The sequence below is a fragment of the Salmo trutta genome, chromosome 5 (genome assembly GCF_901001165.1).
Source record: "Salmo trutta chromosome 5, fSalTru1.1, whole genome shotgun sequence".
In the NCBI taxonomy this organism is placed as follows: Eukaryota; Metazoa; Chordata; class Actinopteri; order Salmoniformes; family Salmonidae; genus Salmo; species Salmo trutta.
Genome location: NC_042961.1, coordinates 5,382,707 through 5,398,531, shown reverse-complemented (window position 1 = coordinate 5,398,531; position 15,825 = coordinate 5,382,707). Strand labels below are relative to the sequence as shown.

Genomic DNA, 15,825 nt, shown 5'->3' with positions numbered 1-15,825 from the left:
TCTACATTATAGTTGCTGGTTTTGTCACATAAACTGAAATTAGGCGAACTATTCAAATTTTAACAACCAGGAAATGGCGGAGCGATTACTGCATAATGCACCTTTAAAATAGATAAATTCTAAACTGACTAGAGATTCCAATAATACACTGTCACAGTTATCAATATCAGACAGACAGATAAATGAGCAGAGAGGTGGAACACAGAGAAGAGAGAAGGGATAAGAGAGATAGAGAGAAAGAGAGCGAGAAGCGAGATAGTTAGTGAGTAACTCACTGACTGACTGAGTGACTGACTGACTCTCTGACTCTCTGACTCGCTGACTGGCTGACTGGCTAAGAGAAACAGAGATATAGGAAAAGAATGAGTGAGTCATGTTAAAGTTTAAACCATACCTAATAAGGAGCCATGTCCATTGGTCACGCATCCACTGAAACTTTACATTCAAATCTCAGACGGGTTGAAACAGATACTGTTACTTTAACTCTTTAACAAAGAGAGATCTCCTTTCATGCCTGTCCAAAAGCTTGGAGGTTATTGCCCTTACATTCCTCCACAGAGACTGTCTGTCTAATGTCTCTGTCACCTTCCCTCACATGGTTTTTAGACCTGTAGCGTGTGTGTCCACTCCTTACTAGCTTATGGCTCCTGAGCGGCGCAGTGGTCTAAGGCACTCTGGTTCGATCCCGGGCTGTATCACAACCGGCCGTGATCGGGAGTCCCATAGGGACACGCAAAATTGGTCCTGCATCGTCCGGGTTAGGGGAGGGTTTGGCCGGGGTAGGCCGTCATTGTAAATTAAAATTTGTTCTTAACTGACTTGCCTAGTTAAATAGAAAAATAAAAGAAAAAATAGCCTCTATGGCTGCCAGTCGGTTTCTGTGTTTGCCAATTGTTCCTAGTTTGGGAAGTACGTAGCTTTGCTGAATGAATCAGTCTGCCACCAGGTTACTAACCCCCTACATTAAAGTCTGCCACCAAGTTATTAACCCCCTACATTAAAGTCTGCCACCAAGTTACTAACTCACTACATTAAAGTCTGCCACCAAGTTACTAACCCACTACATTAAAGTCTGCCACCAAGTTACTAACCCCCTACATTAAAGTCTGCCACCAAGTTACTAACCCCCTACATTAAAGTCTGCCACCAAGTTACTAACCCACTACATTAAAGTCTGCCACCAGGTTACTAACCAACTACATTAAAGTCTGCCACCAAGTTACTAACCCACTACATTAAAGTCTGCCACCAAGTTACTAACCCACTACATTAAAGTCTGCCACCAAGTTACTAACCCACTACATTAAAGTCTGCCACTAGGTTACTAACCCACTACATTAAAGTCTGCCACTAGGTTACTAACCCACTGCATTAAAGTCTGCCACCAAGTTACTAACCCACTACATTAAAGTCTGCCACTAGGTTACTAACCCACTACATTAAAGTCTGCCACTAGGTTACTAACCCACTACATTAAAGTCTGCCACCAGGTTACTAACCCACTACATTAAAGTCTGCCACCAAGTTACTAACCCACTACATTAAAGCAGGATGTCTATGCTGAAACACAGAATATACACACAAATGAAACCAGCTAGTGAACGCTGCCTGTAGTCAGATGAAACCAGCTAGTGAACACTGCCTGTAGTCAGATGAAACCAGCTAGTGAACGCTGCCTGTAGTCAGATGAAACCAGCTAGTGAACACTGCCTGTAGTCAGATGAAACCAGCTAGTGAACACTGCCTGTAGTCAGATGAAACCAGCTAGTGAACACTGCCTGTAGTCAGATGAAACCAGCTAGTGAACACTGCCTGTAGTCAGATGAAATCAGCTAGTGAACACTGCCTGTAGTCAGATGAAACCAGCTAGTGAACACTGCCTGTAGTCAGATGAAACCAGCTAGTGAACGCTGCCTGTAGTCAGATGAAACCAGCTAGTGAACGCTGCCTGTAGTCAGATGAAACCAGCTAGTGAACGCTGCCTGTAGTCAGATGAAACCAGCTAGTGAACGCTGCCTGTAGTCAGATGAAACCAGCTAGTGAACGCTGCCTGTAGTCAGATGAAACCAGCTAGTGAACGCTGCCTGTAGTCAGATGAAACCAGCTAGTGAACGCTGCCTGTAGTCAGATGAAACCAGCTAGTGAACGCTGGCTATAGTCAGATGAAACCAGCTAGTGAACGCTGCCTGTAGTCAGATGAAACCAGCTAGTGAACGCTGCCTGTAGTCAGATGAAACCAGCTAGTGAACACTGCCTGTAGTCAGATGAAACCAGCTAGTGAACACTGCCTGTAGTCAGATGAAACCAGCTAGTGAACACTGCCTGTAGTCAGATGAAACCAGCTAGTGAACACTGCCTGTAGTCAGATGAAACCAGCTAGTGAACACTGCCTGTAGTCAGATGAAACCAGCTAGTGAACACTGCCTGTAGTACACCCGCAACAAAAGCCTTTTTTAAGGTCAACTTGTTGCTATTGCAAACTTCTGCTACTCTCTCTGTTTGGATCAGTTGCCATGGCACTAGAGAGGCCCACATGTTTTATGCTCAGGGTGAAATGCAATAGAGGGAGGGTGGGAGGGAAAGAGGGAGGGAGGTAGGGAGGGTGGGAGGGAGGGCTGGAATGAGAGAAAGAAAGAAAGGAAAAGAGGGGAAAAGAAAGAGAACGAAAGAACAAAAGAAAGAATGAAATAAGACACTGGGAATAGGTGAAAGAAAAAAGAGAGAAAGAAAGAGTGAATGAGTGTGTGTGTGTGTGTGTGTGTGTGTGTGTGTGTGTGTGTGTGTGTGTGTGTGTGTGTGTGTGTGTGTGTGTGTGTGTGTGTCAGTCTGACAGCGGGCAGGTTGGCTCCTTAGCATCTCAAAGCATCTGGGCTCCATTATGGCCTGACTATAGAGTATAGAATCACACACACACACACACAGTGAGTCCCTATGGGGGTTGAGAGAGCGAGAGGAGCAGGCAGTAATCCATTGTAAGTGGATGTAGTCAGAGACCTCAATAAGACATAAGGAGAAACACAAACACGGGGACATCTGGGGTACAGTAGCTGTCAATCACACGAGGAGCATCTCTAGTGGCACCACCCGGGAGTACACTGGTATAGTGTACACAAACACACAAACGCACGCAGGCAGGCACAGCAGGTGGGGTTCACTGTATGGGCAAAGGAGGAGTGCTTTGATGTTGCCAAAGTGTGACAGTAGTATTGGTCTGCAGCATTAATCATTATAATTGCTACAGGGATTGATTAATCAGGCCTTGGTTGGTCATCATAGTCATTACAGGGATTGATTAATCAGGCCTTGACTGGTCATCATAGTTGTTACAGGGATTGATTAATCAGGCCTTGACTGGTCATCATAGTCATTACAGGGATTGATTAATCAGGCCTTGACTGGTCATCATAGTTGTTACAGGGATTGATTAATCAGGCCTTGACTGGTCATCATAGTTGTTACAGGGATTGAATAATCAGGTCAGTGACTTTAAAATTGGCCAGCTTTCCAACAAGTCAGTTTGTCAAATTTCTGCCCTGCTAGAGCTGCCCCGGTCCGTCTAGAAGCAACAATGGCTCAGCCGCGAAGTGGTAGGCCACACAAGCTCACAGAACGGGACGGCCGACTGCTGAAGCGTGTAAAAATTGTCTGTCCACCGTTGCAACACTCACTACCGAGTTCCAAACTGCCTCTGGAAGCAACGTCAGCACAAGAACTGTTCGTCGGGAGCTTCATGAAATGGTTTTCCATGGCTGAACAGCCACTCACAAGCCTAAGATCACCATCCGCAATGCCAAGCATCGGCTGGAGTAGTGTAAAGCTCGCCGCCATTGGACTTTGGAGCAGTGGAAACGCATTCTCTGGAGTGATGAATCATGCTTCACTATCTGGCAGTCCGACAGACAAATCTGGATTTGGCGGATGCCAGAAGAATGCTATCTGCCCGAATGCATAGTGCCAACTGTAAAGTTTGGTGGAGGAAGAATAATGCCCTGGGGCTGTTTTTCATGGTTCGAGCAAGGCCCGTTCATTCCAGTGAAGGGAAATCTTAACACTACAGCATACAATGACATTCTAGACAATTCTGTGCTTCCAACTTTGTGGCAAATGTTTAGGTCTAGCCCTTTCCTGTTTCAGCATGAGAATGCCCCCGTACACAAACCAGAAATGGTTTGTCGGGATCAGTGTGGAAGAACTTGACTGTCTTGCACAGGGCCCAGACCTCAACCCCATCGGACACCTTTGGGATGAATTGGAACGCCGACTGTGAGCCAGGCCTAATCGCCAAACATCATTGCCCGACTCTCTAATGCTCTTGTGGCTGAATGGAAGCAAGTCCCCGCAGCAATATTCCAACATCTAGTGGAAAGCCTTCCCAGAAGAGTGGATGCTGTTTTAGCAGCAAAGGAGGGATCAACTCCATATTAATGCCCATGATTTTGGAATGAGATGCTCAACGAGCAGGTGTCCACATACCTTTGGCCATGTATGTGTATATTAATATATTCCACTTTATTCTATTATGTTCCATGTTATTTAGTCTGTGGGTGTGGCCATAAGGAATACAGTAGGAGACAGCTCTGGGGTAGATGAGGTTTACAGTTGGTCCTTAGTCAGCTGGTCTGGTCTGTCTGGTCTGGTATGTCTGGTCCGTCTGTCTGGTCTGTCTAGTCCGTCTGTCTGGCCTGCTTGGTCTGTCTGGTCTGTCTGTCTGGTCTGTCTGTCTGGTCTGTCTATCTGGTCTGTCTGTCTATCTGTCTGGGTTGGTCTGTCTGTCTGGTTTGTCTGTCTGTCTGTCTGGTCTAGCCTGTCTGGTCTGGTCTGTCTGGTCTGTCTATCATTTCTGTCTATCTGGCCTGGTCTTGTCTGTCTGGTCTGTCTGGCCTGTCTGGTCTGGTCTGTCTATCTGGTCTGGTCTGTCTGGCCTGTATTGTCTGGCCTGTCTGGTCTAGTCTGTCTATCTGATCTGTCTGGTCTAGCCTGTCTGGTCTGGTCTGTCTGGTCTGTCTGTCTGGTCTGTCTATCATTTCTGTCTATCTGGTCTGGTCTTATCTGTCTGGTCGGTCTGGCCTGTCTGGTCTGGTCTGTCTATCTGGTCTGGTCTGGTCTGGTCTGGTCTGTCTGGCCTGTATTGTCTGGTCTGTCTGTCTGGTCTGGTCTGTATGGTCTGGTCGATCTGGTCTGGTCTGGTCTGTCTGTCTGGTCTGATCTGGTCTTTCTGGTCTGGTCTGGTCTGTCTGTCTGGTCTGTCTGTCTGATCTGGTCTGTCTGGTCTGTCTGATCTGGTCTGGTCTGATCTGGTCTGTCTGATCTGTTTGGTCTGTCTGTCTGGTCTGTCTGGTCTTTCTATCTGGTCTGTCTGGTCTGACCCTGGTCTTTCTATCTGGTCTGTCTGGTCTGTCCTGGTCTGTCTGGTTTGTCTGTCTGATCTGGTCTGGTCTGTCTGTCTGGTCTGTCTATCTGGTCTGTCTGTCTGGTCTGTCTATCTGGTCTGTCTGGTCTGTTTGGTCTGTCTGTCTGGTCTGTCTATCTGGTCTGTCTGTCTGGTCTGTCAATCTGGTCTGGGAATGAGGAGGGAAGGCATTGGAAGTATGTGGGGGGAAATGGCTGTTGCCTCTTGCCAGTTGTCTAGTCGTAAATTTCGGAATTCCAGTGTGAATTTCCAACGACTAATCGTTATTTAGCAGTGGCCAGCAATCCGACATAAGGACAGACGTGTTTGTGTGTTTGTGTGGGGGTTGCAGGTTGCGGTCAGACAGGCAGAAATCAGGGATAATATGAATACTGTTAGTGGTGGTGGTGGTGGTTGTGTGTGTGTGTGTGTGTGTGTGTGTGTGTGTGTGTGTGTGTGTGACTCTGCACCACTCTGCCAGCCTGCTACTGTCCATCAGACGCCATTCCCTAATCAACCTCTTGACACTGCCCCTAGATGCCTATCACTCCTCGTTGGCCCCCAGTACAACGGAGAGAATGAGATAGCTGGACCTGTCATCTGTTGTATCTAATGATATCACAGTCCAATAATATCACAGTCCAATGATATCACAATGATATCACAGTCCAGAACATCTTACTCAACTCATCATCAACATCTGGATTAGTTGAATCCAGTGTGTTGGTACCTCCTCATCAACATCTGGATTAGTTGAATCCAGTGTGTTGGTACCTCCTCATCAACATCTGGATTAGTTGAATCCAGTGTGTTGGTACCTCCTCATCAACATCTGGATTAGTTGAATCCAGTGTGTTGGTACCTCCTCATCAACATCTGGATTAGTTGAGTCCAGTGTGTTGGTACCTCCTCATCAACATCTGGATTAGTTGAATCCAGTGTGTTGGTACCTCCTCATCAACATCTGGATTAGTTGAGTCCAGTGTGTTGGTACCTCCTCATCAACATCTGGATTAGTTGAATCCAGTGTGTTGGTACTGGTCTAGAACAAAAGCCTCAGCTACATTGACTGTGTTGTTCTGTTGCTGTAAGCCAATGGGAAAAGTAGCTCACACTGTTGTATACTAGTTAAGGTGATCCCCTTAGGGTCTATTGTTGGGTTTGTTCACTTTTACAACCAACCCTGATTAGTCTGACAGCGATTGACGAGGAGCTCAAAGAAAGAGAGAGACAAAAGGAACAAAAAGTGAGGGGATAAACAAAACTTCCCTCCAAAACTCTCCTTCCTTCCTGAGGAGTTGTTTCTATAGTAAGTGGACAGCTATTGTTTAAGAGTTAAAGACGACAAAGACAAAGGCGGGGTTTTTTGTTATCTCACTTTAAATCCAATCTCACTCTTTCATGAACAAGAGGAGGAGGCAGAAAAATAATAGGGAAGCCCAGTAACAGAGCCCTGCATCTGGGGAGAGGATAACTACCACACCCAGGCTTCAGCAGGAGAAACTAGGCCACACATTCAAAATGTCTCCTGTTTCTGCACGGCAAAGTCAAGATTTTCAATAAAGGACTTAAGTTATGTTACCGAGACAGTAAAACAATCATTCAATTAATCATTAGCAGTTTCCTCACTGCTGACTTCAAGCAGAATGCATAGTTGGTAAGATCAGACAAACACACACACACACACACACACACACACACACACACACACACACACACACACACACACACACACACACACACACACACACACACACACACACACACACACACACAATCACAAAAACAGTAAAATGTATTCCACACCAGCTGTTACATAAGCTGTGCTGCCTCAGTCAAACTGTGCCGGGCAGTGTATAATTCAAGATAACTGTAAAGTATAATTCAGGATATCTATAAAGTATAATTCAGGATAACTGTAAAGTATAATTCAGGATATCTATAAAGTATAATTCAGGATAACTATAAGGTATAATTCAGGATAACTAAAAAGTATAATTCAGGATATCTTTAAAGTATAATTCAGGATATCTTTAAAGTATAATTCAGCAGAACTATAAAGTATAATTCAGGATATCCCATCATAGAGAGAGTCTGAGAGAGTAGGGGTAAACCACAAGGAGCAGAAAAGTGATTAAACACACACACACACACACACACACACACACACACACACACACACACACACACACACACACACGAAAAGACAGACAGTACTGTCACTTTAACTCTAGTTACCAGAGAGATTGAGAGATGCAGGGGTGGATGGAGTGGTGGAGGATGGAAGGATGGTGGGCAGGGTGGATGGAGGGATGTAGGGTAGGGTGGATGGAGGGACGAGGGTGGGGTGGGTGGAGGGATGAGTGTCCCGTGTGGCTCAGTTGGTAGAGCATGGTGTTTGCAACGCCAGGATTGTGGGTTCGATTCCCACGGGGGACCAGTACGGAGAAAAAGAAAAAAAAATTATGAAATGTATGCATTCACTACTGTAAGTCGCTCTGGATAAGAGCGTCTGCTAAATGACTAAAATGTAAATGTAATGAGGGCAGGGTGAATGGAGGGATGAGGTTAGGGTGGATGGAGGGATGAGGGCAGGGTGGATGGAGGGAGGGATGGAGGGCAGGGTGGATGGAGGGATGGAGGGCAGGGTGGATGGATGGATGGATGGATGGAGGGATGAGGGCAGGGTGGATGGATGGATGAGGGCAGGGTGGATGGAGGGATAGAGGGCAGGGTGGATGGAGGGATGAGGGGTGAACAGAGTGGTATGGAAAACACAGCGTGTAGATGGTTGTGAAATAAATCTATTGAATCCATGTTGAATCCAGTCTGTAACACAACAATATGTGGAATACGTATTCAACACTTTCTGAAGGCACTGTGAAGGCCTTGCACAGGGGTCAACAGAACAGAACGAACGGAAAAGAACAGAGGAAAGAAGAGAGTGAAAATGAGAGAGTCAGAAGGGAGAGGAGGAGGGACAATAGGGAATAGGTCATGAGGGACGTGGAGGTTTCTGCAGAAAAAATAAATGGAGCTATATCTCACATCTCCTGGTGGTTAGAGTCAAACGACTGTGATGATGACGAGTGAACAAACTTCAACCGACCCTGGCCCCTGTCATCCAACAAGTCTCTCTCACGCACACACACAAACACACACACTGAGCGCATGAGTCAATATGGGAAGGGTTTTGAGACCTGCAACATGTGACACACATTTACCTCATCTGTTTTGATCCAAAGTCTATGAGGTAATATGAGGTAACCATCCTGTCTATCTCTTTCTCTGTCCTGTCTCCCTAACCCGGTCTCTCTCTTTGTCTATCAATTCATTTCAACTTAAGGGGCTTTATTGGCATGGGAAACATATGTTTACATTGCCAAAGCAAGTGAAATGAATAATGAACAAAAATTAAATAAATAAATATGGGTTGTATTTACAATGGTGTTTCTTCTTCACTGGTTGACCTTTTCTTGTGGCAACAGGTCACAAATCTTGCTGCTGTGATGGCACATAGTGGTATTTCACCCAGTAGATATTGGAGTTTATCAAAATTGGATTTGTTTTCTAATTTTTTGTGTCTCTAATACGGTCATACATTTGGCAGGAGGTTAGGAAGTGCAGCTCAGTTTCCACCTCATTTTGTGGCCAGTGTGCACATAGCCTGTCTTCTCTTGAGAGCCAGGTCTGCCTACGGTGACCTTTCTCAATAGCAAGGCTATGCTCTATCTCCTTCCCCCTCTCTCTGACACTCACCTTATCTCTGTCTGTCTCTCTTTAATCCCCATCTTGTCTCACAGAAATATGCCATCACCCTAATCACAGTTGAACCAGTCTATACAATTACAGTCTATTACATTCACTCACTCTATAATTGTGTAGAATGTCTCAGATAGATCATCAACCTCTATGTGGCCAAACAAAAAGCTAGAATATGAGGTTGAGCTGAACTTATATAGCCTAGAATCTGAAACAGATTCTCTGTTGTTGAAATGAATCAATGGTGAGCTCAGTATTTAGATTGGTTTAACTAGGCTACACAAGATAGCTGCAGTGAAAACTCTGCCAAATGTGCTGACAGTGACACAGTGACACATAATTCATAACAACACAAAGGAAAAATGACAATGTTCCTATGATGAAGAAACAGCTAATTATAGAGAAGACTAAACAACAATGACTAGTTCTGTGATCTACTCTCTCATCCAGACACACAGTGTGCGTGTGTCTGTCTCTGTGTGTGTCTAAGTGTATGTGTGCTGTCCGTGTGTGTGTGTCTGTGTGTGTGTGTGTGTGTGTGTGTGTGTGTGTGTGTGTGGACAGACTGAATAACTCCCTTCTCCCAGCCAGCTGTCAGACAGAGGGGTAATAGATGTTATCCAGTTAAAACCTCAGTAACACAGACCACAGATCAATAACCTACAGCCAATAAACAGATTGCTGAATATCAATAATCAATATCCCAGTCCCCCGAAATCTGTCTTCTCTCCCAAAAACCCACCTCACCTCCCCCAACTCTAAACCATTACCCCAAAATCCTGAGCCCCATCTCCCCAAAATCCCCCTTCGCCCCACCTAAACTTTACCCCAAACCCCCCAGCTTAGCCCTTATTAAACCATCCCCAAACACCCACCCTTCACTTAAGACCCAGCCACACACACATCAGAGTTACTATAGAACTGGCCCCAGAATAACACCCAACAACTGACTGGAGTTTTGTTCAGAGTTGTAGTAATTGTGGACCTGTCCCCATATAAACTCCAGTATCAACTGATCTAGAGTCAGCCCGTACGGCCAGCCAGGCTGTAATTGCTGCATTTGGCTGAAACAGCCTGGCTTACTGTGGCATTTCTACAGGAGTTTCCTATGTTTCTGTTTGAGCAGGCTACACACACACACACACACACACACACACACACACACACACACACACACACCTTCCATTGATAGAACTTCAACAGCAGCTTTTCCACACCGCCTCGAGTGCCTAAAGTTTCCATGAGGAATTTAGATTCTCTAAACAGAGAAAACGTCAAACATTTTCTAAGCACATACAATATGCACGTGAGCACACACACACACACACACACACACACACACACACACACACACACACACACACACACACACACACACACACACACACACACACACACACACTTCAGAGTAACTTTGATCATGTGCCATGCTTTGGCTTGCACACACAAACACACACACACAGACACTCACCCCCGTGAAATCGCTGCATCGCTACCTCCGCTTGTCTCCGTCTCTCCTTAAGAAAATCACTACAGTCCCAGTTCACTGATTCAAATCCTCCTCTGCTCCTCTGTCTTTCTCCTCCCTTGTTCTCCTCTTCTCTAACTTTCCTTTATTTCACAGACCACTGTGAGGAGTCCTGAAGGGAAGCCCTCTTTCCTTCTCCTCTTCAGTCTCTTCTCTCTCTTCCTCTGCTCTGCTCTCCTTCCTTCACTGCTGTCTTTCTTAGCACCGCCCCCTTCCCCTCCACCCCTCCTCCACTCCCCTCCTCTACCCCTCCTCCATTCCCCTCCACCCCTCCTCCACTCCCCTCCTCTACCCCTCCTCCATTCCCCTCCTCCACTCCCCTCCTCCCTCTGCTCTCTCACTTTGTTTGTTGGCCCCCCTGCCTCTCTCTCACACACTCAGCTTTCCTCTGTTTTTCTCTTTGCTCTTCTTTCTCTCAACTACATTTTCAATTCAATGTTTCCCATGTTTTATTGGCATGGGAAACATAGGTTTACATTGCCAAAGCAAGTGAAATAGATAATAAACAAAAGTAATATAAACAATGAAAAAATGTACAGTAAACATTACACTCACAAAAGTTCCAAAAGAATAAAGACATTTCAAATGTCATATTATGTCTATATACAGTGTTGTAATGATGTCCAAATAGTTAAAGTACAAAAGGGAAAATAAATAAATGGTGTTTGTTCTTCACTGGTTGCCCTTTTCTTGTGGCAACAAGTCTCAAATCTTGCTGCTGTGATTGCACAATGTGGTATTTCACCCAATAGATATGGGAGTTTATCAAGTTGGATTTGGTTTCGAATTCTTTGTGTCTCTAATACGGTCACACATTTGGCAGGAGGTTAGGAAGTGCAGTTCAGTTTCCACCTCATATTGTGGGCAGTGTGCACATAGCCTGTCTTCTCTTGAGAGCCAGGTCTGCCTACGGCAATTTTTCTCAATAGCAAGGCTATGCTCAGTGAGTCAAAGTGTTCCTTCATTTTGGGTCAGTCACAGTAGTCAGGTATTCTGCCACCGTGTGCTTCTGTTTAGGGCCAAATAGCATTATAGTTTGCTCTGTTTTTGTATTTTTTTCCCAATGTGTCAAGTAAATACATTTTTGTTTTCTCATGATTTGATTGGGTCTAATTGTGTTGCTGTTCTGGGGCTCTGTGGGGTCTGTATGTGTTTGTGAACAGAGCCCCAGGACCAGATTGCTTAGCGGACTCTTCTCCAAGTTCATCTCTCTATAGGTGACGGCTTTGTTATGGAAGGTTTTGAAATTGCTTCCTTTTAGGTGGTTGTAGAATTTAACTGCTCTTTTCAGGATTTTGATAATTATTGGGTATCGGCCTAATTCTGCTCTGCAAGCATTATTTGGTGTTTTACGTTGTACCCGGAGGATATTTTAGCAGAAATCTGCATGCAGAGTCTCAATTTGGTGTTTGTCCCATTTTGTGAATTATTGGTTGGTGAGCAGACCCCAGACCTCACAACCATAAAGGGCAATGGGTTCTATAACTGATTCAAGTATTTTTAGTCAGATCCTAATTGGTATGTCGGATTTTATGTTCCTTTTGATGGCATAGAAGGCCCTTCTTGCCTTGTCTCTCAGATCGTTCACAGCTTTGTTGAAGTTACTGTGGTGCTGATGTTCAGGCTGAGGTATGTATATTTTATGTTTTTTTGTGTGCTCTAGGGCAACGGTGTCTAGATGAAATTCGTATTTGTGGTCGTGGCAGCTGGACCTTTTTCGGAACACCATTATTTTTGTCTTACTGAGATTTACCCCATGGCCCTGTGGAAAGAAATGTGTGTTTTTTTGCCAATTTCTATCAATGTGTATAGCAGACCCTTTTGGTTTGTTTGTTTGTTTGTCAATTAGGGTGTGCAGGGTGAATACGTTGTATGTTGTACGGTAATTTGTTAAAAAGACAATTAGACATTTGCTCAGTACATTGTTTTCCTGAGGAAATGTACGAGTCTGCTGTTAATGATAATGCAGAGGACTTTCCCAAGGTGGCTGTTGGTGCATATCCCACGGTAGTTATTGGGGTCAAATTTGTCAACATTGTTGTGTATTGGGGTTATCAGTCCTTGGTTCCAAATATTGGGGAAGATGCCAGAGCTGAGGATGATGTTAAAGAGTTTAAGTATAGCCAATTTGTCACGTCCTAACCAGCAGAGGGAGGTATTGTATTAGTTTTGGTCAGGACGTGGCAGGTTTTTTGTGGGTTATATGTTGTGTTGGTGATTAGGACTCCCGATTGAAGGCAGGTGTGTTGAGTTGCCTTTGATTGGGAGTCCTATATAGGTGTGTGTGTTTTTCTTTGGGGTTGTGGGTAGTTGTTTTTGCACTGCGTTTGTATAGCCTGTAAACCTGTTGCTGTCGTCTTTATTGTTTTGTCCAGTGGATACTTTACTCCTTTTAAAAAAAAAAAAAAAATATGAGTATCCAAATACCTGCTGCGCCTTGGTCTTCTCTCCAGTACGCCATTTTTTGTGATACAATTTGAATTTGTTGTCTGTATATTTTATAATTTCATGTAGGATACCATCAACACCTCAGGCCTTTTTGGGTTGGAGGATTTGTATTTTGTCCTGCACTTCATTCAATGTAATTGGATAATCCTGTGGGTTCTGGTAGTCTTTAATAGCTGTTCTAAGATTTGTATTTGATCATGTTTTTGCTGTTTGTTCTTTGTTATAGAGCCACAAAGATTGGAGAATTGGTTTATCCACACATCTCTGTTTTGGATAGATAACTCTTCGTTTTGTTGTTTGTTTAGTGTGTTCCAATTTTCCCAGGTGTGGATATATTCTATGGATTCTTTAATTACATTGAGCTGATTTCTGATGTGCTGTTCCTTCTTTTTCCATAGTGTATTGTTTTTGTGATTCACCATAGTGAATAAACTCAGGTTTTCTAGGTCTCTGTTTTTGGTTGGATAGGTTTCTCAATTTCTTTCTTAGGTTTTTTCATTCTTCATCAAACCATTTGTCATTGTTAATTTTCTTCTCTCTCACTCTTTCTACGTCTCTTGTTCTACCTCTGACTGTCTCAAACCTTTATTTTGGGGCGAACTACTCTATTCGTTTAACCAGCTCTAACCGCTTCAGTCCCTGGTGAGAAACCCTGTCTCAGTCAAAGGCTGTGTTGGTAACTGGATTATCACAGTAAACTCTCTATCCACTCATCCTCATATGATGGTTAAACATCCTGCAGATCTGGGGGACTAGATTGAATTGATGTTAATATTCATGAATATACCATCGGCCTACTGAAATAAATCAAAAACCTTCATTCAGATATCAAAATCACTTCTCCCTTCTCATGTCAGAGAAAACTCTTATCCTCTCTCTCTGTGTGCATGTGCAGCATGTCCATGTGCTTGTGAGGTGTGCGTAGTATGTGTGTCTGTGTGGGACTACCTACGGGACTACCTCTCCAGCAGTTGCCCTGCATAGTAAATAACAACACTGACTGTTTTCCTTATCAAACAGGCTTTCATTTAGGAACTACAGTTGCAACAGGGAAACAATGGAGAAAAAGAGAGAAAGAGATGGAGAGAGAGAGGGAGGGAAAAGGACAGAGAGAGAGAGATAGAGATGTGACCTTGATTAACCCTGAGGGACGGGAGCAGAGTTACATCACACACACACACACACACACACAGAGCTGTATATAATTGTCCATCTGCACAGAATTAGAGTGCACCGACTGCATGAGTGGACATTTTAGTATAGTGTGTGTCTGTGTGTTCAGCACTGGCCTCTATGAACCAAACCAATCTAGTTTTATTGCTTTGTGAGCTGCCATGGAAAAGAAATACGAGAATTGAGTGAATGCTGTAGAGAGAGAGAGAGAGTGATGCACACAGAGAGGAAAAGAGTGGGAGAGAGAGACACATTTTACAGTCAGTATACGTCTAATGAAGTTCCTCCATCCCACCATTACTTATTTTGTCGTATCCCTTTGTCTCTTCATCCCATTCTCTCTCTCTCCTGCTCTGTCCTTCTCCTTCCGGCCAGCAACCGTTCCTCTCCCTTTCTCCCTGGTAAAGGTATTGGTAACAGGGAGGGAGTGAGGTATTGGTAACAGGGAGGGAGTGAGGTGGGTGTGAGTGCTGAACTAACCTCAACGTTGTGACTTGGCACATTCCTACTGCTAGCATTAGCAACCTCTCAGCGCTAAAAATAGAACACAAGATGGAAAGTTGTGGTCAATGTATCTGGCGTGTATGTGTATATGTGTGTGTATGTGTGTATGTGTATATGTGTGTGTATGTGTATATGTGTGTGTATGTGTATATGTGTGTGTATGTGTATATGTGTGTGTATGTGTATATGTGTGTGTATGTGTATATGTGCGTGTATGTGTATATGTGCGTGTATGTGTATATGTGTGTGTATGTGTATATGTGTGTGTATGTGTATATGTGTGTATGTGTATATGTGTGTGTATGTGTATATGTGTGTGTATGTGTATATGTGTGTGTATGTGTATATGTGTGTGTATGTTTATATGTGTGTGTATGTGTATATGTGTGTGTATGTGTATATGTGTATGTGTATATGTGTGTGTATGTGTATATGTGTGTGTATGTGTATATGTGTGTGTATGTGTATATGTGTGTGTATGTGTATATGTGTGTGTATGTGTGTGTATGTGTATATGTGTGTGTATGTGTATATGTGTGTGTATGTGTACTGTATATGTGTGTATGTGTGTGTATGTGTATATGTGTGTGTATGTGTATATGTGTGTATGTGTGTGTATGTGTATATGTGTGTGTATGTGTATATGTGTGTGTATGTGTACTGTATATGTGTGTATGTGTGTGTATGTGTATATGTGTGTGTATGTGTATATGTGTGTGTATGTGTACTGTATATGTGTGTATGTGTGTGTATGTGTATATGTGTGTGTATGTGTATATGTGTGTGTATGTGTACTGTATATGTGTGTATGTGTGTGTATGTGTATATGTGTGTGTATGTGTATATGTGTGTGTATGTGTACTGTATATGTGTGTATGTGTGTGTATGTGTATATGTGTGTGTATGTGTATATGTGTGTGTCTGTGTACTGTATATGTGTGTGTATGTGTACTGTATATGTGTGTATGTGTGTGTATGTGTATATGTGTGTGTATGTGTATATGTGTGTGTCTGTGTACTG

The 15,825-nt window shown here is 43.8% G+C and overlaps 1 protein-coding gene across 7 annotated transcripts in view; it reads right to left on the bottom strand.

Annotated features, from left to right (window-relative positions):
- The window catches only part of LOC115193550 (leucine zipper putative tumor suppressor 2 homolog), an 88,420-nt gene that overhangs the window by 17,970 nt on the left and 54,625 nt on the right, over window positions 1–15,825 (bottom strand). The window contains exon 1 of one of the 7 annotated variants that reach the window (XM_029752277.1): window positions 14,602–14,647. The exons of 4 other annotated variants lie outside the window; for them this stretch is intronic. Coding sequence is in view for 1 of the 3 variants with exons in the window: in XM_029752270.1 (XP_029608130.1) it covers window positions 395–426 (32 nt within the window). In the remaining 2 variants the exon portion in view is untranslated. Of the gene's footprint in view, window positions 1–394; window positions 566–10,622; window positions 10,909–14,601; window positions 14,648–15,825 lie in introns of those variants that run through there. 2 more of the 7 variants (XM_029752271.1, XM_029752270.1) reach the window with 2 other exon arrangements.